The sequence below is a fragment of the Fusarium poae genome, chromosome 4 (genome assembly GCF_019609905.1).
Source record: "Fusarium poae strain DAOMC 252244 chromosome 4, whole genome shotgun sequence".
Taxonomy (NCBI): Eukaryota; Fungi; Ascomycota; class Sordariomycetes; order Hypocreales; family Nectriaceae; genus Fusarium; species Fusarium poae.
The window spans coordinates 8,013,950-8,036,007 of NC_058402.1; the positions used below are offsets into that span (position 1 = coordinate 8,013,950).

Consider the following 22,058-nt stretch of genomic DNA (forward strand, 5'->3'; position numbering starts at 1 on the left):
AAAAATCCCACCGACGCTGAACCTGATTCGGGTTGAGACTATTTAACGTTTTTGACTGGTTTGGCAAAAGACTTTTTGGTGGGGGGCAAAAGGAAAGGGCTGGAACTGGCATCCTTGTAACTTGGCCACAGACGCGGACGTCATTGTCTGGATTGGGATGGCTGTGCTTCAGTTCAGGCACATGCTGAAGAAGTAATCGGTTCATCGGCCACATGTCCGTTGTAGTTTGTAGTTTGTAGACCTACTAACTTTCTACATTAACCAACACCTTGTCCGTAATATCCTTAAACACATGAAATAGTGAACAATCCTGGTACTTGTCCACCAAATTCTCACCCTCTCGCGTTTCTCGTGTAGAAATATCCTTCCCTCCAACAGTCGTACCAGACGGGTAGGTCGGCCTTTGTCCCTCCTCCAGCAACGCAATAAACTGTGCATCCATCGGCACAGACCCTAGAAATGGAACGTTGAACTCGTCGGCCATCAACTTTCCTCCCCCGGACCCAAAGATGTCGGTGCATTCGGAACAGTGCGGACAAACGTAACCGCTCATGTTTTCCACCACTCCGAGAACCCGAATGTTTGTCTTTGTGCAAAAGTTGAGCTCCTTGCGAACGTCGGCTGTGGCAACGGCTTGTGGTGTTGTAACCACGACTGCGCCCGCGACTTGTCCCACTGTCGCATCTTTTTGAAGTGTCTCGGCGAGAGAAATGTGTTCGTCGCTTGTTCCTGGTGGTGTGTCGATGAGTAGATAATCTGTTTCATCCCAAAGTACGTCTTTGAGGAATTGTCGGATCATTGCCGTCTTTTTCGGTCCTCTCCAGACAACAGCGTCGCCTCTTTTCGGGAGAAGAAAACCCAAACTCATGGCATGCAGACTTCCCAGCCCTTTTGACTCATCGGCTTCGTGAACCAGTACGGGCGCCCATCCTCCAGGAACTTGCGTGACTTTGGATTCTTCAATTGAGAGCATGCGCGGAATTGAAGGACCTGTCAAATCGACATCGAGAATACCAACAGAATGACCAGCCGATGTGAGCGACAATGCTAATTGTGTTGTAACTGATGATTTGCCTACTCCTCCTTTGCCAGAGAGGACCTACAGGTGTCAATGAGTGGCATAGGGTAGGAGAAGAGGGTAACATACCAGGATGATGTGTTTGACTTTTGCGAGGCCCATTCTGTATAGATTATGTCAACGTAGAGTAGAATCTCGTGTTTGATGATAGATAAATAAAAGTCAATGAGGCGAACGTGAATATCGTCAATTGTTGATTAGAAAGCCATTTACTAAGCCGTTGAAGAGATTGGATGAGTTTGACCCCGCTATCGATCTTGAGCTCCGTAGTCGGCAACACCTAACAAGTCCACTAAATCGAAAGCCTAAATGGGAATAACAGCACCAGAAATAGATGTCCAAAGCCAACTGTATTTTTTATCGCATCTAATATAATAATAAATCATTCAACTATTGAATCCGCATTAAATAATGGCATTTTTTGCCCAAATCATAGCCATGTTCAAACCATGTCCTTTTTCCCAGGGTATCTTCCAGTATCATGATCAAAGCCACTTTTCCGACCAAAACGCGCCGTCCAAGTAGCAGCCCATGCCACTGTCCTGTCCTAGGCTTCCCGCCACCCAGTCCGTATATCCGTACCATAACTCCTTTTCAATAAAAGCAAAGGCCAAAGCAAAAACAAACAAAAAAAAGAAAAAAGAAAAAAGAAAGGAAAAGAAACAAATGCCTGCAAAGTATACGTCAAAGCGCATACTCCCTGCTCTTGGCACCTTGTAAACCCCTGCAAAAAAAAGACATCTTATCTCATGCTGCACCCCCGTCAGCCAAGCCCTTGTCTCAGCTAGTCCCAGCACACTGTTTCTCTGCTGTTATCAGTGCGCACTTCCGTGCGGCTCAAGTCTGAGTTTCGTCCTGTCCTCCTCATCGACTACCCTTGCGATAAGGAGATGCCGAGAGGGGAACTTGAGCTGGAGAATCCATGAGGAACTGAATGGCTTCTCGCTTGCACATAACAATAGGCTTGCTCTTGGGACAGTAGCCAAGTAGTTGAGCATGCTCGGGAAGAGTTTCGGGTACGGCATCGATGAAGCGAATAATAGGGCCGCCATCAAAAGTAAGTCCGATAACTTGAGCCTTGTACTCATCATCATCCATCTCTTCATCGGGATTGACCGAGATTGTGTTACTGTTTGTGTTAGCTTGGCGTGTAACATAAAACGGGTATGGGGTAGGTATACTTACGCTTGACTCATGGGAGGACCCATCATATCGTCAAGGTCATTCTTGCGACGTTGGCGACTGTTCTTGATTCGCTTCTTGGTGCAGTCGTGGAAGAGGTGAAGGAAACCGGCAATGACAAGAACCGGTGTACCAAGAGCAAGGGCCCATGGTCTGGATTTTGTTAGCGAGGTGGATATATCGATCAGAAGACTAAAAACTTACGGATGCTGTCGTCCTCGAAGAGTATGGGCCAGAGCAAGGATAATTCCAATCATGGCAATCAAGGATCCGACTTGGATCATGGTCCATGTAGACCAGTACAAAGAAATAAGATCCTCGCCATCACAAAACTGGAGTGCCAAGATGCAATACGCCTCCATGACAACGATGACGGTTGACACAGAGACACATCCAAGACACATGAAAACAGATTGCCGTATACGTTTCGTTCGAGCCGAAGGGTTATGAGCAAGCTTCTCGGTAGCTGCTTGAGCTCTGTTATCGTTAGATGAGTCGTAAATATCAAAGATTGATAACATACCGGATATAAGTCCAAGACGCGATGAAAAGAACTAGTAGGTTGGACACAAACATGGTCCAGTAGATAATCTTGAACTGCCATCGTACCAGATGAGAAGCAAAGCTAGCATATTGGACACAGAGCTCAGGGTTAGGGTCTTGTCGAGTAAATAGGGAAGACATGATAATGTTTGATGGTGAAGTCTGGTGAAGAAAGGGAAACAGTCTGGATCAAATGGAAGAACCCAGGGGTCCTTATACCTGGGGGAATGGAATCTCTGAACAGGCGGCCTTGGCGAGAATCAGAGTGTCTGTGATATGGAACACAAAAAGTAAAAGACCCGCTTACTATTGAGTCTGAGCATGCCTTGGTTCATAGAGTACGCGCAATAGCACATCTTGGTGTTGCGTGCCAAGAACGCCCAAGAAGCGATCATCCTTGATAGTACTAGGCATAGCTTGTGTTTGCTTGTCACTGTAGACTCAACTATCCGTCTTGGCTTTTGGGGTGAAAAAGGGGTGTTGGGTTTCTCCTTGTCCCTGGAGGAGGAGTGCCAAAAAAACACGAGGGAGTATGGATGATTTGATTGGGTTAGAGGGGGAGAGATCTGAGATTGTGTTACACCCAAGATCGGGCAGCTATCTTTTCTTTCCAAGGGTGTGTGCGGTTCAATTAGTTACTCCTTGCTTGAGCTTAGTTTGCGACTCGAGTAGAGACAGAGGTTCAAGTTGCCAAGGATTGAGGCAACTGAGGTCTGTGGGTACAAGGAGGTACGTATTGAGGCTGTGAAAGTTGTCATGCCAAGTCGGGGGCACTTTAGACTCAGACTAAGCCTGTAATCTCTCTTCCGCGGGAACAGACCTCCATCCCAAAGGTCAATCTAATCTGGTTTCTCTCTCTGGGGGTGCGGTTTCCAGGGGACCCTAGACATTATGACTGCCCGATAAGAACCCAACGACTCGGTTAAGCCCAGTAATTAAACTATTCATTTAAAGGCTGAAACGTTTTTTTTTTTTATCGCCCTGAAAGTGAAAAAGAATTCTAGAAATGATGAAAGAGGGAGCCAAGTACAAGGTATGTATCACAAGTCGTGGCATTTCCATGGTCGTGTCACTCTCTCAACACTTTTTTTTGCCCTTTTCTCCTCTTTTTTCTTCTCTCTTGTCGTTACTGACTATTCCTCTCTTGATAAAACCCCAAACTCTAGCATTGCCGATCCGTCGCCAAGAACAGCCTTTCCCGCCCGCAATGGTGTGAATCAACGGCACTTGACCGCCACAAATGGACTCCAGAATCTAGACTTGCCTATCATGTTCCTCAGCTATAGATCTATAGCCTGAAATTGTTGTCCTCCGAGTGGTTGAATGAATAATACCCCATGATCTACGATTTAATACGACTCTACAACAAAAATCCACTTTATCTATCCACCACCTACCTACCTGTTCTTCCTATTCTCTCCTCCTCTACTTCATTCTATTCTATTATCGCCAAGCGTTGTGCAAACGTACAACGTCGCCGCGTAATCACGGAGTCCGAACACACACAAAGACGGGAATGCAAGGCATCCAAAAAGGCTCACTGCAGTTTTTAACGTTGGTTATCCCTAGAGAGGAGATTTAACTTTTATTTAACCTTATCAATTGTGTCACCAACGGTTTCCCAGGCATGTGAATTCTCTTGCATTCCCAATGTCGTCACTGTGTTCCTTATCAGGATCGTCATACAAATCCCACTTGGTCTCAAAATGACGAGTCAGCAATGTCGATCCTTGTGGCTATGCTTTCTTAACATCTTGAGTCATTGACGCGTCTGAGACATTTGATAATCGAAATGATTAAGCTTAAGCTTATCTTGATTTAACTTGTTCTTCAAAAGATCATCACATCGCGTCATTTAATTTTAAGTTCCGATGTTCTTTTTCTCTCGATTCACTATCGATTAGTTTGATTCAGAATCGTGACGTGTAAATGAGGAGGCTATGTAAGACTTACTGTGATACAGATTAATAGTCGTCATGTTCTGTGATACACTCGTAGTGTTACAAACATATGTTTGAGTAACAGTTTTGAAACTCATGGGTCCGCCGAGGTCACGAGGTATCAATATAAAGAAAACTCCAAATCGGAGATTTAACTGCGGAGGTCCTGGTAAGCTTATTCCTCCATGGGGATTCCCTCCGTGGGGATACAACACAGACCCCACGGTCACCGCCTCAACTAGACAATGATCTACAGAACGAATAGATTCATGCTCCATAGGGGACCCAGAAGTAATGCCGAGTCACCTGATGCTACGGAGTACTGCCAAGGCGTTTGTTTTACCAAGAGGCATGGATTTATATCAAAGCGTAACTAGATACTCAATAAAGGATAATGATTGTGTTGATCAATGGTCCCGCGGGTAGACTCGGAATCCAGTCTCTGTGTGACGATTATCCAAACTTCTGATCACTCCAGTGGGTAAGAGAAAAGCCGGCCTCTAGACTTTGGGGGACTTTGTCGTTGTACGTGATTTTTAAAGTCTGATACTGACTTCGTCCCTCACTCGGGAGTTAAGACTCACTAGTGGCGAACCCTATGAAGCAATCGTATTTTCACGCCCACAAGGGACTTGAGGGCACAAAGGAAAAGTATCTACAAATTATAATTCAAGTAGCATAAACCGACCTTCTCATTCCGTCTCTCATGTTTTTAGCGGCCAATCTTTCTTCTCGTATCCTAGTCTAGCTACTTAAATCTTGCAAAAAAATCTCAAGTGCTTTTTCTGATCTCAGTCGGGTTGGGTGGTCCTCTGCTAATGATACCCTTTGAACTGCAACTACATGCTCTAGCAGCTGTATTGCATCTTGGATCTGTCCATTATCCCTATATGCTAATGCAAGATTATGCTGTGATGCAAGTTGGTCTGGGTGGTCCTCTGCTAATGATACCCTTTGAACTGCAACTACATGCTCTAGTAGCTGTATTGCATCTTGGATCTGTCCATTTTTTTTATATACTGATGCAAGAACGTGTTGTGATGCAAGTCGGCTTGGGTGATCCTCTGATAATGTCTTTTTAACTGCAACCACATGCTCTAGCAGCTGTACTGCTTCCTTGATCTGTCCGTTGTCTTTATATGCTGATGCAAGAACGTGTTGTGATGCAAGTCGGCTTGGGTGATCCTCTGCTAATGTCTTTTGAACTGTAACCACGTGCTCTAGCAGCTGTACTGCTTCCTTGATCTGTCTATTATCCCTATATGCTAATGCAAGAGAATGCTGTGATTTCAGTCGATCTGGACTATCCTCTGGCAACATATTTTGGATTGCAACAACATGCTCTAGCAGCTCTACAGCCTGTCTTATTTTTCCATCTTGACGCAGGCATCGGCCAACCCAGTATCCCAGGTCACATGCTTTTTGACTCTTGTTGCTGTCCAAACTTCTGAGGAGCCGAAGCGCATGCGGCAGATACTGCCGCCACACCTCACGATTCTCCCAATCATCGGTTGGAAAGACCTTGGCCACATGTTCAAAGGCCAACTGCTGTGTTCTATTCTCGTGACCCTCGTCTCGAATCCATATTTGAGTAGCCAGGTGTACGAGGCTGTGCATGTCGAACATATCGCTGTCTTCTCGTCGATTGAAGAAGCCATAGCTGCAAAGAGTACCGATAGCGCTTGTCATACTTTGTTCAGATTCCAAGCGCGGTAACAAGGCTCGAGGTATAGCTTTCGGCTCGAGGCATGCCACGAACGAAAGTAGTTTTGCAGCATCCTCATGTGAAGCACGGATCTGTTTGAAAGATACAATCCAAGTCGTAAGAACAGCGCCTTGGCGGTTAGTGTAGTGAGTGCTGTCATAAACTCCGACACTGAGCAGCTCTATCTTATCCCGGCTTGTGTTTTGGAGCAGCCGTAAATACTCCTTGATTGGGATCTTGCTGGTATTCATGTATGCTGAAGCCTGTGTGATTGCAAGCGGTAGATAGGCGAGCTCTTGCAATAGTTTGTCGGCCATTGCGGTATCTTGCATTTGACCTTTCCTCTTTAATGAATTCTGGAGAAGGGCCCTAGCATCCTTCATATCCATACCAGTTAACTCATGGAAATTGGTCTGCGAAAAACTGGCGGCTATGTCGTGAGATCGTGTTGTCAGCAGGATGTACCCTTGCTCACAATCTGGAATGAATTGTGCAATCCCTCCTGCCCCTTGGCCACTTCCCGTACCATATAAAATCTCCTTGTCGTCGGCGTTGTCAATGATAAGAAACCACTTTCCTGCTTCATCTGAGCCAAGGAAGTCCTTGAACGTTTCCCTTGGGTCCTTGTCTGCGGGGTGCTTGATTTTGAATACTTTGATCATTTCAATACATGACTGCTCAAAACTTGCTTTGCTCAGTGCAGATATCCAGATGACAGAATAGTGACTTTGGCTGTGATTCTTCGTAAGATGTGCCAGCTGGAGGGCGGTCTGGGTCTTGCCTGCGCCGCCCAAGCCAACGAGAGCGACTCGTGAACCATCGGAATGAGTAAACAGTAGCTTCTGAAGCTCACTGATCGCTTCATTTCGTCCTGTGAAGTTCTTGTTCCTCGTGAATGGAAGATAATGTGGCCTGGATTCTTTTCATGTTGAGTCAGAAGGTGACAGGATGATTATGACGGTCTGATTATACTAACTAGTCGCTGCATCCACAGAAATATTACCAGTCGAGGCATTGGTCTCCGGTTGGATTGTAGTTAAACATCTGTCATCGATCTCTGATTCCCAGGCTGTGAGTACTCCAACAACCCTTTTGAAACCATTCTCTTCTGCAGACCTGAACTTAACCATGTCTGCATGATCTGCATGGATACTGATTGGATCGTAACCCTCGAACGTAGCTGAATCCTTTGACACAACCTTGCCGACTGCGGGTAGAGCTAGTTCCTCGAAGAAACAAGCGACGTTGAGCTTCCTTCCATTTTCACGCTGCTCTCGCATCATATTTAGAAATCTGCCATGAATCGACCTGAGATATTGATCTTCCGATTGCAACACCTTGAGAAGTGATCTGTTGGTTGACTTGACGAGCCCAAGGCTTTTGGCAGGAATTTTAGCCCAATCGGCCATCCACGACCCTTTGTGGGGTGTACCTGTTGAAGTATATAAGTAAGCCTCAGTTACTATCAGGATGATACCGTCCGTTTCCACGAGATTGATCACTGCGTCGTCTAGATTATATGATGAAGACAGAAGAGGCCGCTATTGATTTGTTCAAGCTTCTGGGAAATCACCAGATAGCCGGGCCTCAGAGTATCAGATAAGTTGACCGCTGGAGGCATAAGAGACGAAAGTAGTGGTTCACCTTATGCTCCTTAGACTACAGTCCTTGGACTATAGAGTCCTTAGACTACTTGCTTTCATAGCATAAAACTTATGAGGCCGACCTTTCTGCTACCCACTAGCCAAGTCACCTTACCCAGACTAAAGTGATCGATCTCGTGGAAATAGTTATACGGTAGGTAATGCGAACCTACCCATGAAGACAATACCCTTGGTATGTGTGAAGACATCTTGACGAGACCGCTCCGGATTATTACGCGATACCAGTATAGCTTCCTTGCAAACAAGGCCGCCTAGGCTATGGACGACGAAGATGAGAGGGCGGAACGAGGCGTTGCGGCTTCTTCGATCATTCGTGAGGTCGACAAGAAGGTTTGTGGCGTGATCTATCAGTGCATTTGATGATCTCGACACTATATAGGCATCGTAACCATACGTGAGTATACAGGCTTTAGGTAGCACGGATGAAAGCAGTGTCTTCGGCCAAGGTTGGTCACGCCCCGCCGTCCAGGTACTGGTACGATTGCCTGTCAAACCATGGATGAAACAAATATCGGTGTCGGCATCAGGTGGGTCTACTAAGACTTCAACGCCATCAGGAAATAAAGGCGTTGGCGTAGGTTTTGGTGTTGGCGTTGGCGTTGGACGCGCAGAATTCTCGGTTTCCTGCTGGACAGGAGTCGACGATCGGCTTCTTAACCAAGTACGGAGTTTCCCCATATTTCACTGAGGAACGTGTAACAACTTTGAAGCGCTTTTGGATAGGGTTTTTGCAAGTCTAGGTAGTGTAATACTGTAGACTATCAGGAAATTAAACAACGACGGCGCGCTGTCAAAGAGGGGTAGTTATGGGTAAGGTGGCCTGCTTTTTCCAATCAGATAGGTGGCTGGCGATTTTCTGAGGCTTAGACAAATCAGCAGTGCGCCTTTGTGCAGCCAGTCAGCAAGCCAAGATGATGTTTACCAGGTACTAAGGTAGCAGAAAAAATGACCTCCTAAGTCTTCGGTTATAAAAATAAATAGTCAAAGAGCTATAGTCTAAGGAGTATAAAGTAGCCTACTAATATCATCTCTTATGCTTCTAACGGCCAATTTTTCTGATGCCCTGAGGGTATTATAGTTGTAATTGTGGCTATAAGGCTGCAAACGCCTTGGAGCTACATCTAAATGGCTACTAACCTGAGTGAGGTAAACTTACCCAAGTACAACGATAGTTGTGTCTAGGTAACTTGTAAGCAAGAGACACAGCCTGATTGAAGGCCCTTTACAAGCCACTGCCATCAAATATTAGGCTAATATTGGGCTCTTGACTCAGATATGGCCGGGAATCCTGCGCGCAGATTTCAATAGATACAGCCAAATTTACGAAAAATACTATCTGTGTCTTGACGATCAGTTCTCATCGGCCCAACGGAAACCAACTTTATACACTGCGCGTACTGTTGAAGATCTCGGCGATGTGCTTCACCATATGCGAGGACCAAATGAGAGGACAAAGGCCGATACTACAACCGATCAATCCCAGGCTTCATATAACACCATTGACGTAGCCGTTCGCATGTGGCTTACGATCCACGTTCAACACTCGAACATTCAATCGTCCGAATACTATCACTGGCCTGAAAACAAGACTCTGTCAAATTCCCTCGAAGAATGGATAAATGTGAATATATCATCGAAGTGACATTTAGTTGACAGTAATGTCCGCCAGATTCCCCAGGGTTTCTCGGTTCCCAATCTGATTCGATGTTACAAGATGAAGTTGATCTGGACTAGCGATTTACTACAACATCTAAAGGTTGACTGGGAGCACAACCACATAAAGGTTTACGAGCATGGAATTTGTTTACGAAACCATATGCAAAACCCTGGCTTGTGTCCTCTCCCGGGGGAATTCGTTAGAGAAGCAGTTGACACGTTAATACTGCTATTCCCCAGAGGCAAGGATACTGACGACTTTTTATCAAAAGAGAGACGGACGATCTTGGACGTTCCGTATGGTCGTTCAAGATCATTGGCCTTTTCGAATTATCACTATTGGAGGCTAAACCTTTCCGAACTGGTTACTTACTGGGAAAAGGGCCCTAAGGGGCTATCCCAGGTAAGACTCAAACCTGATCATGGAAACCTGGCGGAATACATTACCTTTTGGGTAGCTACACTTGTTCTTTTTCTTACTATTCTGAGTATTGCGTTCGGTGTGGCTAGTCTGGTGTTTGCAAAGAAAGCGTTGGACGTCAGCATTCAGTCGCTTGACGTGACTGTTCAGTCGTATAATCTGGCGCTGGCGATAGCTTGTGCAGAAAAGAATGCGACAGAGACCCTGCCTGGTTTCTGTAAGTAGGTCACATGTCATTTTGAAGTCTGGTAGACGAAAATTGAAATACCCGACGTCTAGATTGTGTCTTGTCTGGATCTAAAAGTACTTTTGTGTCTGAGCAAAATGCATACCTGCAGCGAAGTGGAAGAGTTTGGCTGCAACCACTATACGCTCTCGCTTAGAGTACTCGACCAAACGCTCATACAGTTCCGCAAGAGGAATTATCTCTCTTTGAATGTGCTCTCCATCATCCAGTCTCTGCTCAGGCTCCTCCTCATTCTCGCCCAGCTGAACCTCGACCATGGCCAGTTGCATGTTGGCGTTTGTCATTCCGGGGTCAGCAGCTTGTGCAGGACTGACACTCAAAACCTTGCAGTCGTAACCAGTTTCCTCCTTAAACTCTCTGACAGCCGCTTCTTCAGCAGTCTCCTCCGCATCAATGAGTCCAGCGGGCCACTCGATTGTGTAGGCGTCCAGAGGTGGTCGGTACTGGATGACGAGCAGAGTAGACGCGGGTTTAGATGGGTGTAGGAGGATGTTTCCCATTGCGACAGCGTCGACACCAGATTTTCCTCTCGTCTTTCGTGTTGCGACTTCCCATGTTCGCTCTTTGCCGACTTGGTCGACGTAATCGATCTTCTTGAGCGTTATCCACTTGGCCTCCTCAACCGACAGGTCCGAGAGTTTTGTGATGACGGGCTCTTGTGTTTTTTGAGACATGGTGAAGGGTCTGCTAACAAAGGGACGAAGGCGATGAGGTTTGAAGGTCCGAATGCGATACATGAGAGGAATTGATGATGTTGAGAGCGGGGCGGTTCGTTGACAAGTAGCAGTGTGAATACAGTGCATGTACTGTATAGCGTCATTGATGCCTCAGTCAATGATTGCAAATGGCAGCTTTCGATCTTATTAGGTATCGATGTCGAGGACATTCAAGATGCTCCCGCGCCTGTGTCTTAAGAGACATCAACTCTCCTCTCTACAACAGCCAATACCGAATTACCAATACGCGATGGCTTCTCAACAGGGGTACTTGGGAGATCACTCTTTCAGGAAGCGGGGCATTCGTTGTAAGAAGGCGTTGACATCCTCCTACAACAACTGCCTCCCTCCAAGAACATCAAACAAATATTAAAGTACTAATTCGAGCTCAATAAAAGACATTTAAAGCCCCAAGAACCTGGTTCATCAATATTTCACAAAATGGCTACTCGCACAGCACTTCGGCACGTGAATTACGCACCCAGGCATCTCCTCACCTTTCGAAGATGCATCTCAACTCGAGATATGACAGCTTCAGACTTGAAGAAACTCAAAGTTGACCGACCACGATTAATGGAAACCTTACATGACACTTGTAAATGGGGAACTGGTCTCAAATGGGGAGAGTAAGTATACTTCTCAACCCAAGACCACCAGGCTAACAAGGCAGCAAACCGACTGATACAGGCATGTCGCGTTTGGCTCTTTCAGATTCCGATAAGCATGTCCGGGATTGGTTTGTCGAAACTACAAAGGGTCTGGGTTGCAAGGTGACAATTGATTCCATGGGCAACATCTTTGCAGTACGTCCCGGTCGCAAAGAAGGACCACCGACCTTGGCAGGAAGCCATTTGGACACTCAACCTACGGGCGGAAGATATGATGGGATCCTAGGCATACAAGCCGGTATCGAAATGCTCAAGGTTCTTCAAGACCACCAGGTAGAGACGGAATATCCAGTTGGTGTGGTGAATTGGACCAAGTAAGTCATCAATCCAAGATCAAACAGTACTGACCGCACATAGCGAGGAGGGTGCTCGGTTCCCAATCAGCATGATGGCTTCTGGCGTCTGGGCGGGTTCGATTACCCAAGAAAGAGCTCATAGCCTGAAAGAGGTTGCTGGGAACGCGACAGTCAAGTCAGAGCTGGAAAGAATAGGGTATCTTGGTGAAACACCAGCCAGCTATAAATCCACCCCAATTGGAGCTCATTTCGAACTTCATATTGAACAAGGCCCAATTCTCGAACGAGCACAGAAGAAAATTGGAGTCGTACAAGGCGTACAAGCCTACAAGTGGTTCACCATTGATGTCACTGGACGAGGTATGTATTTCACAATAGGCATGACCTTGCTAACTAGCTAGACGCACACACTGGTTCAACTCCGTTCTCCGATCGAGCAGATGCTCTTCTACTTGCTGCAAGACTGATTACCCATTCGCATCGATTGGCTACCAAGCACAAGGCGCTTGCATCGACCGGAATCCTCAACCTCACTCCTGGAAGCACAAACACAATCCCTGGTCACGTCAGTTTTAGTCTCGACATACGATCACCCTCAAACGAGACTGTTGAGGCTCTCGAGAAGGACCTCCGTCGCGACTTCGACCTCTTGGCCAGCGGAACAGATGTAGACGGATTACTCGCAGGCTCAACACCTGCACTTCCTCTCTCCCTCAATTGGCGAACAGATACGATCTCAACAGCAACCAAGTTCCACCCCGATTGTATTCAAGCTGTAAGAGAATCTGCCGAGTCTATTCTGGGAAAAGACGGAGCGGTAGATATTTCTAGCGGTGCCGGCCATGATAGTGTTTACACCAGTAAACACTGTCCTACAACCATGATCTTCATCCCCTGTAAAGGAGGGGTGAGCCATAACCCGGAGGAGTACTCTACGCCTGAAGAGTGCGCCATCGGGGCAGAAGTTTTGTGTCAAGCAATTGTGCGATATGATCAGAAGAGAGTTCAATAGGCTCGTGGTCACGGATTCATGATGTCAACGACCAAAATAAATGTTAGTCGCATGACGTTGCTGCTGCTACTGCTGCTGCAGATACGGGATCAGAGGATTTGGCCGCTTGAAGCATAAGAGACGAAGTTAGTTGGTTATCTGATGCTGTCTAAACTATACCATTAGGTCATTTATCTCTGTATTCTGCTGGGATATAGCCCGGAGGTCATCTTCTGCTACCCACTACCAAGGGATTGAACATCACATCAACCAACAGACTTGGTCAAACTCCTTAGGCCCGGACAACAAAGAGGCGATGTCTTCAATATATACCAGTCGGTACTTGGAATGTCGCCATAACCATCTCTAATTGCATTGACTTTCCCTCATTCGCGTCTTCATACTTGCTTCCATTGCAGAGGTGCATCAGGTACTAAATACGCAGGTGAGACCACGACTGGAAGCAGTCGCGATAGCTTCAATTCTGAAACGGCAGGACCAAGAGCTGTACGACCTGACCCTTCTGGCCAACAAAATAACTCGCCAAAGCCTGCAGCGCTGTCACTTGCCCTCATTTTGAAGAGGCAAAGCTGGAAGGAACTTCCATGGCACTTCTTTTCTGTAACTTCCTTTGAGGCCAAAGTTTCCCAATAACTGGCTTGTCTACTGTTCAACTCGAACTTATTTCTTCCCATCCTCATTCCAGATTTCTCTTTTCAAGGCCAAACGGACATGGCAACATTCTCGAACCAAGCCAGATGTAATACAAGCTCATCCTATCCCAATCTAGGTTCTGGCCACCAACGAAACCCCATTGCCGCTTGCATCCTCAGCAAGCAGGGCCAGTTCTTCTGGCTCAAGGTGACCTGGACAAGATATCGACATGCACATACTTGTCCACCAGGCTGCCTTGGGCCAGCACGGCCCCGAACCCAGTAAGTAGAAGTCAACCTATGCTATAAATGATCGATGGCTAATCTTACCTAGTCGTCCGGGTTCTGGGCCCCTTCGGGGGCTCAATACCAATAACGACAACAAAAACAAAACCAGCAGCAGCAGCAACAGCAATAACAACAAGAGGCCGGCCGGCCGGTAAAGGTTAGTAACATTCCACGGTATTGTAGATTGCTAATAATTGAACAGCCCCTACACTCTCCTCTACATTATCCTCCAAATCGAGGCGATCTAAGATTATGCAAGAAGCATGCGAAATGGGACGTTAGTCACTCCGTACATGCGACTTACTGTCTGTGGTAGCTAACTTGAAGCAACAGATGCTCACTTATGCCACAGTCCTGAGTGTTTCAATCCAGCACATTTGACTGTTGGTTGTCGAGGCAGCGTCTTTTTCACTCCAACACACGGTTCTTCATTTCACCTATGTCCCCAGGATAATGGAATGAGGTAGATGGGGTTCACAAAAGGGTTCGAAACCAGCCGCGATGTATACTCACAAAACACCACTACGCAAGGGAGTGGGGGGTCCAGTGCTCAACTTAGACCTTCAAGCGGGCATTTTGACTACATGTTTAGTTATGCAACGGCAAGCGGACTTAAAGATGGTGTCAATTTGAATCATGTAAAGAAAGACTGACATGAATATCGAGTGCTTCCTCCTCAACTTGCCATTATATCCACCACTTCGTCTCTACCAAAATCTCATCTGATTGCTTCCTCTGACTCTATCACCTCCTTTCCCACCACCACCTCCCTTTGCTCCGCGACCAGCTCTACAAGGACTCTTGCAACGACCTCTAAAGTCCGGCCCAACATTGAGACACGCATCACAACCGCACAAAAGCTCAATGTGGTTTCCAACCTTTTGGTCGGGTTCGGCGCAGAGACAAATGAACAGAGCATTCTCGATGTTGCTACCCGGGGACTCGTTTTTGCAAACTGCATTAGGGGTCTCGCAGTACGCAGTTGACAGTTGACCATCATTCCATGGTTTTGCTAAATGGTGTTAGTCTTGTCTTTATTAGTAAAGCACAACATACCCATTGCTTTGAGAACTGCAGCACAGTAGGTATATCCACACTCGCAGATTGGTCCGTCTGGGATAGGTTCACTAGTTGGGTCGGCAGGTGGAGGGGCTGGAGCTGGATCAGCTGGAGGAGCAGGTACTGGAGATGTTGGAGGTGTTGGCATAGAAGAGGGAATTGGGACGGGAACCGGAGCTGGAGGTTCAGCTGGTGGTTCAGCGGGAGGCTCAGCTGGTGCAGAGGATACTGGAGGATCCTGTGGCTTTGCAAAGGCCAGGACAACCAGTCCAAGAAGAGAAAGTTGAAGCTTCATTGTAACGAGTGTAGTTGATTGATTTGATTTCGAGAGTCTGATTGAGCTGATGTCTGGTCTTATATAGCTGTTCCTAAGCTGTTTAGATCTCTTCCACGTTACAACATGTAGAGACTCATTTCAACTACCACCCGGCAGTCTTCTTCAAGTCTTGCCAAGCTCGAGACTCCCATAGCGATAAAATACCGTAGTCTATGTAATATGTTATGCTGTATCTCCGCGTGATTCTTACATGTCCTATATCGTGTACAGGTAATTCGACATCATGATGTTGTTATACCGTGTCAACTAAGAACACGCACCTCCACACTGTACCCCACCAATGATCCGAAAAGCTCAACTTGCCCCTCCAAGCTATCATCCATTTACATCGTCAATTCAATCCACAACCTCATCATGGCCGAATCTCAATCCCCCAAAGGCGTTGTCAACGTCGGTACTCGCAAGTCCCCTCTTGCTCTCGCCCAAACCCAAATCGTCGTCGACGCTTTGAAGCAAAGATTCCCCGATCATGAATTTCCCATCCACAGCATGACAACCACCGGCGATCGCGACCAGAACACAGCCCTCTACAACTTTGGCGGTAAGGGCTTGTGGACGTCTCAGCTCGAGGAGAGACTCGTCAACAGGGAACTCGACATCGTCGTCCATTCGCTCAAGGATATGCCGACTGTTCTCCCCGAGGGTTGCGTCCTCGGATGTGTCACGTCCCGCGAAGACCCGAGAGATACACTGGTGATCAAGAAGGAATTGCAGGACAAGCACGGTTGGAAGACCCTTGCTGATCTGCCGGCTGGAAGCGTCATCGGTACAAGCAGTGTACGCCGCATTGCGCAGCTCGTTCGACGATACCCGACACTCAAATTCAAGGACCACCGAGGCAACATTCAGACCCGACTACGAAAGCTCGAGGAGGACCCCGACCTGGCCGGTATCATCTTGGCAGCGGCAGGTCTTCAGCGAATGGACCTCGGTCACCATATTACACAATTCCTCGAGTCCGAAAACGGAGGTATTTTATATGCGGTTGGCCAGGGCGCACTGGGAGTTGAATGCCGAGCCGATGACGAAAAGGTCCTCGAGTTCCTCAAGACGATCCAGAACGAGCAAACAGCGCTGGCGTGTGAGGCAGAGCGTGCTCTCATGAGAGCGCTCGAAGGCGGTTGCAGTGTTCCCATTGGTGTCGAGACAAAGTGGATTGACGACAAGTTACGAATGAAGGCTACAGTTGTTTCCCTCCGAGGTGACGAGGGTGTCGATTGCGAGATTGCGGAAGCCATCAAGACACACGACGAGGCGGACAAGTTTGGACGAAAGGTAGCAGCGACATTGGTGGAACAAGGAGCGCAAAGGATTCTGGATACCATCAACGAGACCCGACAGGTACCAGAGACAGTCAAATGAGTGATGATAGATAGATCAGTAGATGGTCATGAATTAAACCCAAATATACCCCAGAATGGCAAGTCTATGCTGCGCTGTACTGTGCTATGCTTCCGCTTCTTCTTTTTTTTGTTTCTTGGTGATTTATTCTTAATCGGCTCCAGCAAAAGTCTTGTAAGCCTCGGCATCCAATAACTTCTCAAACTGCTTGGCACCCTCCTCGTCAACCTCGACCTTGGCAATCCAACCACCACCAGCGCTATCGTCCTCGGGAACCTTGTTAATCGTAGAGGGCTTCTCTTCGAGATTATCGTTGACTTGAAGAACGCGCAGACGAACAGGAGCGTTGATATCGCTAGCAGACTTGACTGACTCGACGGCGCCGACAGCGTCACCTTGCTCAACCCACGTACCGGCTTCGGGGAGCTCAACGTAGACTACGTCACCGAGCTGCTCGGCAGCGTACTCCGAAATTCCAACGAAACCGTGTTTCTTATCGGCGGAGAGATCGATCCATTCGTGGTCTTTTGTGTATCTGCGAGCGAGGCCTGGGTTTTGTTTTAGTTGGGAGTCGAAAAGTGGGAGATTAAAAGATGTGCCATACTCAATTTGGTGGAGGAGAAGGTTCGGATGGGAACGCGTGGAGCGATGGCCCTTGTTAGAGGGGCGGCGAAGCGCAGAGACCGAGCGATTGAGGCCATTGTGGTGGTTGTTTGTGAGGTACCTTGTATGATGTAGTGATATCAGAGATTCCAAGTTTGTCCCGGTCGGCATGCGGAGATGGGCCGATGTGGGTTTCGGGGGTTAGTCAGCATGTCATGCATATTAATTGGAGGCACTCACAGAGCAATTGGGCGGTAGGTAGGTAGTATTAACGACAAGTTGTGTACATATGCAATTCACATTGACGTGCATTTCTGTTGCAATTTTTTGAGATAAAGGCCATTCGGTTTCTTTATCTGGTGGCGACATATTCCATCTAAGCTTTCTTACAAAGTCAATGAGATGCTCATAGAGGTAGTTTCCCAACAATACAACAGTAGGTAGGTAGGTTTCTTTTATAATATTATAGTCACTCACAACATTGTAGATCTAATAACTTATCATACTTTCTCACTTGGACGCGCGTGACAAGACCCATGCATACGTGTACAACTCTATGAAAGTGGTTGCTCCATCACGCATCAGGGCCAACAAACCCCTTGAACTCGAAACTATAACTTGTAAGAATATAAGATCAAGTCTTTTGCTTGCCCCCAATTGGCTTTCTTCTCTCTCCCCTTTCATTCACAAACCAACAATCACATCTCTCACTCAGCCTTCAACATGCCAGCTCTCACATACCTCGTACTTTCCGACACTCAGCCATTGCTCGAGCAACTCCACCGCCGAGGCTTGTTCAGTAAAAAGAAAGGCAAAAACGGAGGCGGCCCCAGTGTCAAGCTGGATGCCTTGTACGTCGGCTCCTTTGTCGCTGCCATTCTTATCCTCGCCCTCTTGGTGTGGCTTTCGTGTCGGTTTCGTGCCAAAAAGAAAGAAGGATGATGAAGAAACTACAAAGGGCAATCCATTGATGATACTTCCGACATGGTCGAATACTGCGACGCATTAAAATAAAGTCTTTACGTGTTAGATCTAGGTGAGAAACAACAGCATTTGCTTGACTATCACGGATCGTACTTACTCGCTTTAGCTTATGTGGTTTTGTGGAGGAAGATGCCTTGACACGAAGAGGATATTCTACATGTCACTTCACTTAAACTTATTTACCCTTTTTGCATCTTCTCGATGTTAATCGCTTTTTAGAATGGACGAATCTTAGACAGGAATCGTACACCCACAAGTCGGCATTACACAGTCCGGTGGGATATCAACATCAATAAAGTCTGGGTTCTTCACAACAGCAAATTTATTCCAATTGGATCGCATCCCTAGTCCGAGTCGAACTAGGCCGGTGATGAACCCACAAGAGTAAAGCTATCATTGCCTACTACGGGGTACATGATGGTCACTCAAGGGTAGTTTTTGAACTACTCATTCTGGGAACTGAGGTCTTAATTCCAGCAGACAACTGTAATTTGATGTCGGCTACTACACCCAAAGTTGCGCCAATGATGAATCCATGAGAATGAAGCTGCCATTGTCTGCAGGACAAAGCGCTCCATAGGTTACTTCTGTAACATAGATTGGGGACTGAGGCACCGCAATATTGAGTCTTTGTCTTGTTCTCGTCATTTTTCTGTTGTGGCTATTGCGTTACAGTTTCGTTCTCATCTGTTTTGTTAAGAGCTGTTTGGCAACGTGAACAAATTGTGCTCTAGAATCCCATTATCACAAGTTGACATCAAAGAAAATATGCACAAACAAAAGCAGTACCACCATCTTGATTTCCATTGTGGGTATTCCCTACTATAGCAATGCGCTGACTCAAACAATATACATAGAGCAACACCCTGACAATCCAACGCCTTGTTGATACTGGCTCCATGGAGACTTTGCCTGATAGTATGCAATGTCGCTGGGTATTTGAGATGCAGTTTGAGGTCGAGTATGTCTGAAGTGATTCGAGAGTGTGGGCAAACGGGTGCGAACCCAGGGACCCATGTCCCCGATAACGGGGGCCTTCGTATTTGGTTACCTTGGCCTAGGGGTCATATGCGACAGAGAGGCTTGTTGTTATAAGGGAAGGTCTGGTCGGTTGAGATTGCAGAGTGTCCCGCTGTACAAGAAAAAAGGTCGATGCTTCTCAGGTGTGGTTTAGGCGATTATCTGAATTATAGTTAGTGCACAGGGACTTGAGACGGCTGACGGCTGAGAAAAGACCTACCCGATGAGAGTTGCACTTCGATACTAGAGCTCGCATTCTTGGGCCAAGCCCAATTCCAATGAGAAAATAATGGACGATCTTGTTGACAGTGGCTTGACAGTAGCTTGACAGTATCGAGTTCGTGTTCGAGGATGAAGTTGATAGCGGAGGTCAAAAAAGAGTAGTTGCTTGTTAGTAGCCATCTATAACACGGTTAGAAGTCGACGAAGACGACGACGAGACATATGGATGAGAAGGCGAGGAAGAAGGAGATCAGATGCTGATGGGAAGAAGACGACAACGGCGGACGATGGAGATGAGGGGGGGAGACAGTGGGAAGACGAGGACAAAGGAAGATGAAGATGAGAAGACGAAGACGAAGACGAAGACGAAGACGAAGACGAAGACGAAGACGAAGACGAAGACGAAGACGAAGACGAAGACGGAGACGGAGACGGAGACGGAGATGGGGATGGGGATGGGGATGGGGATGAAGATGGGGGGGAGGTTGTGGGAAGGCTGTGAGAAGACGAGGACAAGGGAGGATGAAGATGAAGATGAGAAGATGAAGATGAAGATGGGGACGGAGGACGAAGGGTTCATATACCCACCTTCCTGCTCCCCCGTTACTTCCTTCGCAGTGATCAAGTATTGCAGTTGCGGTAGTCGCCTCTCTGGTTGAGGAAAGACCGAAGGCGACAGAAGAACCTCAGCAACTACCCTCAATCTCTCTCCTCGGATGTCTAACGAGTCAGAAATGGTCAACTCGAGGAGCTTTTGCACATCTCATCAAGCCGAGCTATCTTTGCTTTCTCATATCGCATAGGGAACTTTACATCTTCTATAGATAAACTCTTCATTGTTGCGTATGGGCACATATCCAGCAGTCATATAGAATAAAGAGCCGTCACTACCTACTACCTTCCACTTCCCATATGTACGTATTCACAGAGTGAATCTGTTCCAATGGCGCCTTTCTGGGTAGCAGAAAAAATGATCTCCTAAGTCTTAGGTTACAAAAATAAATAGTCCAAGAGCTATAGTCTAAGGAGCATAAAGTGGCCTGTTAATTTCGTCTCTTATGCTTCCAGCGGCTAATTTTTCTGATACTCTAAGGGACGGGGAAGAACGACTGAGTCAAGGCCGTTCCCATGCAACTGCCTACGTGGAAAGTCGATGGCATTGTATCTGGTCTCCCTCCCAATCGAAGCATCTGTGAGCAGTAGAAAACATGACTTGATTGCTTCCAGCCTTGTAGCATAAGCACGAATCGTATGTGCTAATTTTTCCCACTTGTTTACATGTGTGGCATGCCAGCATGTATACGGATCTATCCCACTGCATGGAAAGGTTCCAGACCAAGCCGACCTGATACTGAAGGAAGTATCACGACAGCTCTCTTTATTCCTGCCCAATAAACTCCTCGCACCTTACGCAAGTAGGCCTCCTCCCCCGTCCCCGTATCTCCATTGTATGTGTGTACTGAATGAGCGAAGGAAGGAAATGATCCACAATGGCTCGATCTGGCGATCAGGGAGTAGCCGGTTTCTAATGGCCCACGTAGTAGGAAGGTTTTTCTTTATTATTATTTTTGCGGGTGTTTGGCTTTGTAGGCGAGGCACATCTGAAATGCATCGAGAGTGTGGTCCTTCGCCGGTATACCTAGGTAGTTCCCTATCATTAGAAACCTCTGCGATTCCGGCTTACCTGCCTCAAGGTACATGATGGAATAGTCGAACAAAATCACCGAATTGACCTTGTACGTCGCCGATAATCTAAACAAATGCATGATTATGTTATGCCAATTGAGCCAATCAAATCTTGCACCTGACATTCCTATTCTTGAGATACCAACAGCTTGAACCTTTGTAGCCGGATAAATGCCTCTTACAACCATCATCGGCCTTTGTTTTTCCCTTTTGCATTTGCCCTCTCAAAATGAACGGTGCACATGTAGGCGACCTTGATGGAATGCAATCATTCGGCACTTGCTCTATTTACCGGAATTTGTCAAGACATCGAGGCTTGCATGAAACAGTGAACCAATGAAACGAAACGACACGCCGGCGCTTAGAAACGTGGGGTTATTGACAATTGAATCAAGATGATGGGTGTGTTTAGAATAGAACACCAGTCATGTTATCTAATCAATAAAACGTATTTTAACAGTCAGTAATAGCTTATCGTTCATGGTTAATTGATAATTATAGACTACCAGGTAGGTATTACAGTTCTGAGATACCCAGCTAGGCATACCTGCAATCACTGTCTATGCATAACAAACAAGACGGTTGCTATTTACTCCATCGCAAATAGTTACCGGATTCTGCATGATGTGTTGGGCTTGATATTGGTTACACCATTCTTTGTCAATAAATTGGAATTCCAGGGACAAACAATTATCTGGATAACCTTTGTTTTTATCCAGCCAGCCATACCTATTGCCTCAACCAACCATTTCTTCTAA

General features: G+C 46.7%; 12 protein-coding genes across 12 annotated transcripts; 5 read left to right on the plus strand and 7 right to left on the minus strand.

Annotated features, from left to right (window-relative positions):
- Positions 1-244: 244 nt before the first annotated feature.
- Positions 245-1,180, minus strand: CFD1 (cytosolic Fe-S cluster assembly factor cfd1; the record flags this gene model as incomplete). The annotated part of the gene is made up of 2 exons (XM_044857065.1): positions 245-1,099; positions 1,148-1,180. The coding sequence occupies 2 exons, from the start codon at positions 1,178-1,180 to the stop codon at positions 245-247; spliced, it is 888 nt and encodes a 295-aa protein (XP_044704378.1).
- A 762-nt stretch (positions 1,181-1,942) lies between these two features.
- Positions 1,943-2,944, minus strand: FPOAC1_012716 (uncharacterized protein; the record flags this gene model as incomplete). Its single annotated transcript, XM_044857066.1, has 4 exons — positions 1,943-2,207; positions 2,264-2,413; positions 2,465-2,737; positions 2,784-2,944. 4 exons carry the CDS (start codon positions 2,942-2,944, stop codon positions 1,943-1,945), a joined length of 849 nt encoding a protein of 282 aa, XP_044704379.1.
- Positions 2,945-4,664: 1,720 nt separating this feature from the next.
- On the minus strand, positions 4,665-7,857 carry FPOAC1_012717 (uncharacterized protein; the record flags this gene model as incomplete). The annotated part of the gene is made up of 4 exons (XM_044857067.1): positions 4,665-4,696; positions 4,757-4,784; positions 5,833-7,367; positions 7,425-7,857. The coding sequence occupies 4 exons, from the start codon at positions 7,855-7,857 to the stop codon at positions 4,665-4,667; spliced, it is 2,028 nt and encodes a 675-aa protein (XP_044704380.1).
- Positions 7,858-8,370: 513 nt separating this feature from the next.
- Positions 8,371-10,414, plus strand: FPOAC1_012718 (uncharacterized protein; the record flags this gene model as incomplete). Its single annotated transcript, XM_044857068.1, has 3 exons — positions 8,371-8,442; positions 9,386-9,733; positions 9,782-10,414. The coding sequence occupies 3 exons, from the start codon at positions 8,371-8,373 to the stop codon at positions 10,412-10,414; spliced, it is 1,053 nt and encodes a 350-aa protein (XP_044704381.1).
- A 72-nt stretch (positions 10,415-10,486) lies between these two features.
- FPOAC1_012719 (uncharacterized protein) lies at positions 10,487-11,110 on the minus strand (the record flags this gene model as incomplete). The annotated part of the gene is made up of 1 exon (XM_044857069.1): positions 10,487-11,110. One exon carries the CDS (start codon positions 11,108-11,110, stop codon positions 10,487-10,489), a length of 624 nt encoding a protein of 207 aa, XP_044704382.1.
- A 483-nt stretch (positions 11,111-11,593) lies between these two features.
- Positions 11,594-13,128, plus strand: FPOAC1_012720 (uncharacterized protein; the record flags this gene model as incomplete). Its single annotated transcript, XM_044857070.1, has 4 exons — positions 11,594-11,778; positions 11,823-12,134; positions 12,178-12,476; positions 12,557-13,128. 4 exons carry the CDS (start codon positions 11,594-11,596, stop codon positions 13,126-13,128), a joined length of 1,368 nt encoding a protein of 455 aa, XP_044704383.1.
- Positions 13,129-13,990: 862 nt separating this feature from the next.
- On the plus strand, positions 13,991-14,515 carry FPOAC1_012721 (uncharacterized protein; the record flags this gene model as incomplete). The annotated part of the gene is made up of 4 exons (XM_044857071.1): positions 13,991-14,042; positions 14,095-14,205; positions 14,251-14,325; positions 14,382-14,515. 4 exons carry the CDS (start codon positions 13,991-13,993, stop codon positions 14,513-14,515), a joined length of 372 nt encoding a protein of 123 aa, XP_044704384.1.
- A 240-nt stretch (positions 14,516-14,755) lies between these two features.
- FPOAC1_012722 (uncharacterized protein) lies at positions 14,756-15,402 on the minus strand (the record flags this gene model as incomplete). The annotated part of the gene is made up of 2 exons (XM_044857072.1): positions 14,756-15,060; positions 15,105-15,402. The coding sequence occupies 2 exons, from the start codon at positions 15,400-15,402 to the stop codon at positions 14,756-14,758; spliced, it is 603 nt and encodes a 200-aa protein (XP_044704385.1).
- A 396-nt stretch (positions 15,403-15,798) lies between these two features.
- On the plus strand, positions 15,799-16,806 carry FPOAC1_012723 (uncharacterized protein; the record flags this gene model as incomplete). The annotated part of the gene is made up of 1 exon (XM_044857073.1): positions 15,799-16,806. One exon carries the CDS (start codon positions 15,799-15,801, stop codon positions 16,804-16,806), a length of 1,008 nt encoding a protein of 335 aa, XP_044704386.1.
- Positions 16,807-16,935: 129 nt separating this feature from the next.
- FPOAC1_012724 (uncharacterized protein) lies at positions 16,936-17,486 on the minus strand (the record flags this gene model as incomplete). Its single annotated transcript, XM_044857074.1, has 2 exons — positions 16,936-17,333; positions 17,390-17,486. The coding sequence occupies 2 exons, from the start codon at positions 17,484-17,486 to the stop codon at positions 16,936-16,938; spliced, it is 495 nt and encodes a 164-aa protein (XP_044704387.1).
- Positions 17,487-18,111: 625 nt separating this feature from the next.
- Positions 18,112-19,343, plus strand: FPOAC1_012725 (uncharacterized protein; the record flags this gene model as incomplete). Its single annotated transcript, XM_044857075.1, has 2 exons — positions 18,112-18,285; positions 19,230-19,343. 2 exons carry the CDS (start codon positions 18,112-18,114, stop codon positions 19,341-19,343), a joined length of 288 nt encoding a protein of 95 aa, XP_044704388.1.
- Positions 19,344-19,864: 521 nt separating this feature from the next.
- FPOAC1_012726 (uncharacterized protein) lies at positions 19,865-21,314 on the minus strand (the record flags this gene model as incomplete). The annotated part of the gene is made up of 2 exons (XM_044857076.1): positions 19,865-20,334; positions 21,299-21,314. 2 exons carry the CDS (start codon positions 21,312-21,314, stop codon positions 19,865-19,867), a joined length of 486 nt encoding a protein of 161 aa, XP_044704389.1.
- Positions 21,315-22,058: the final 744 nt, after the last annotated feature.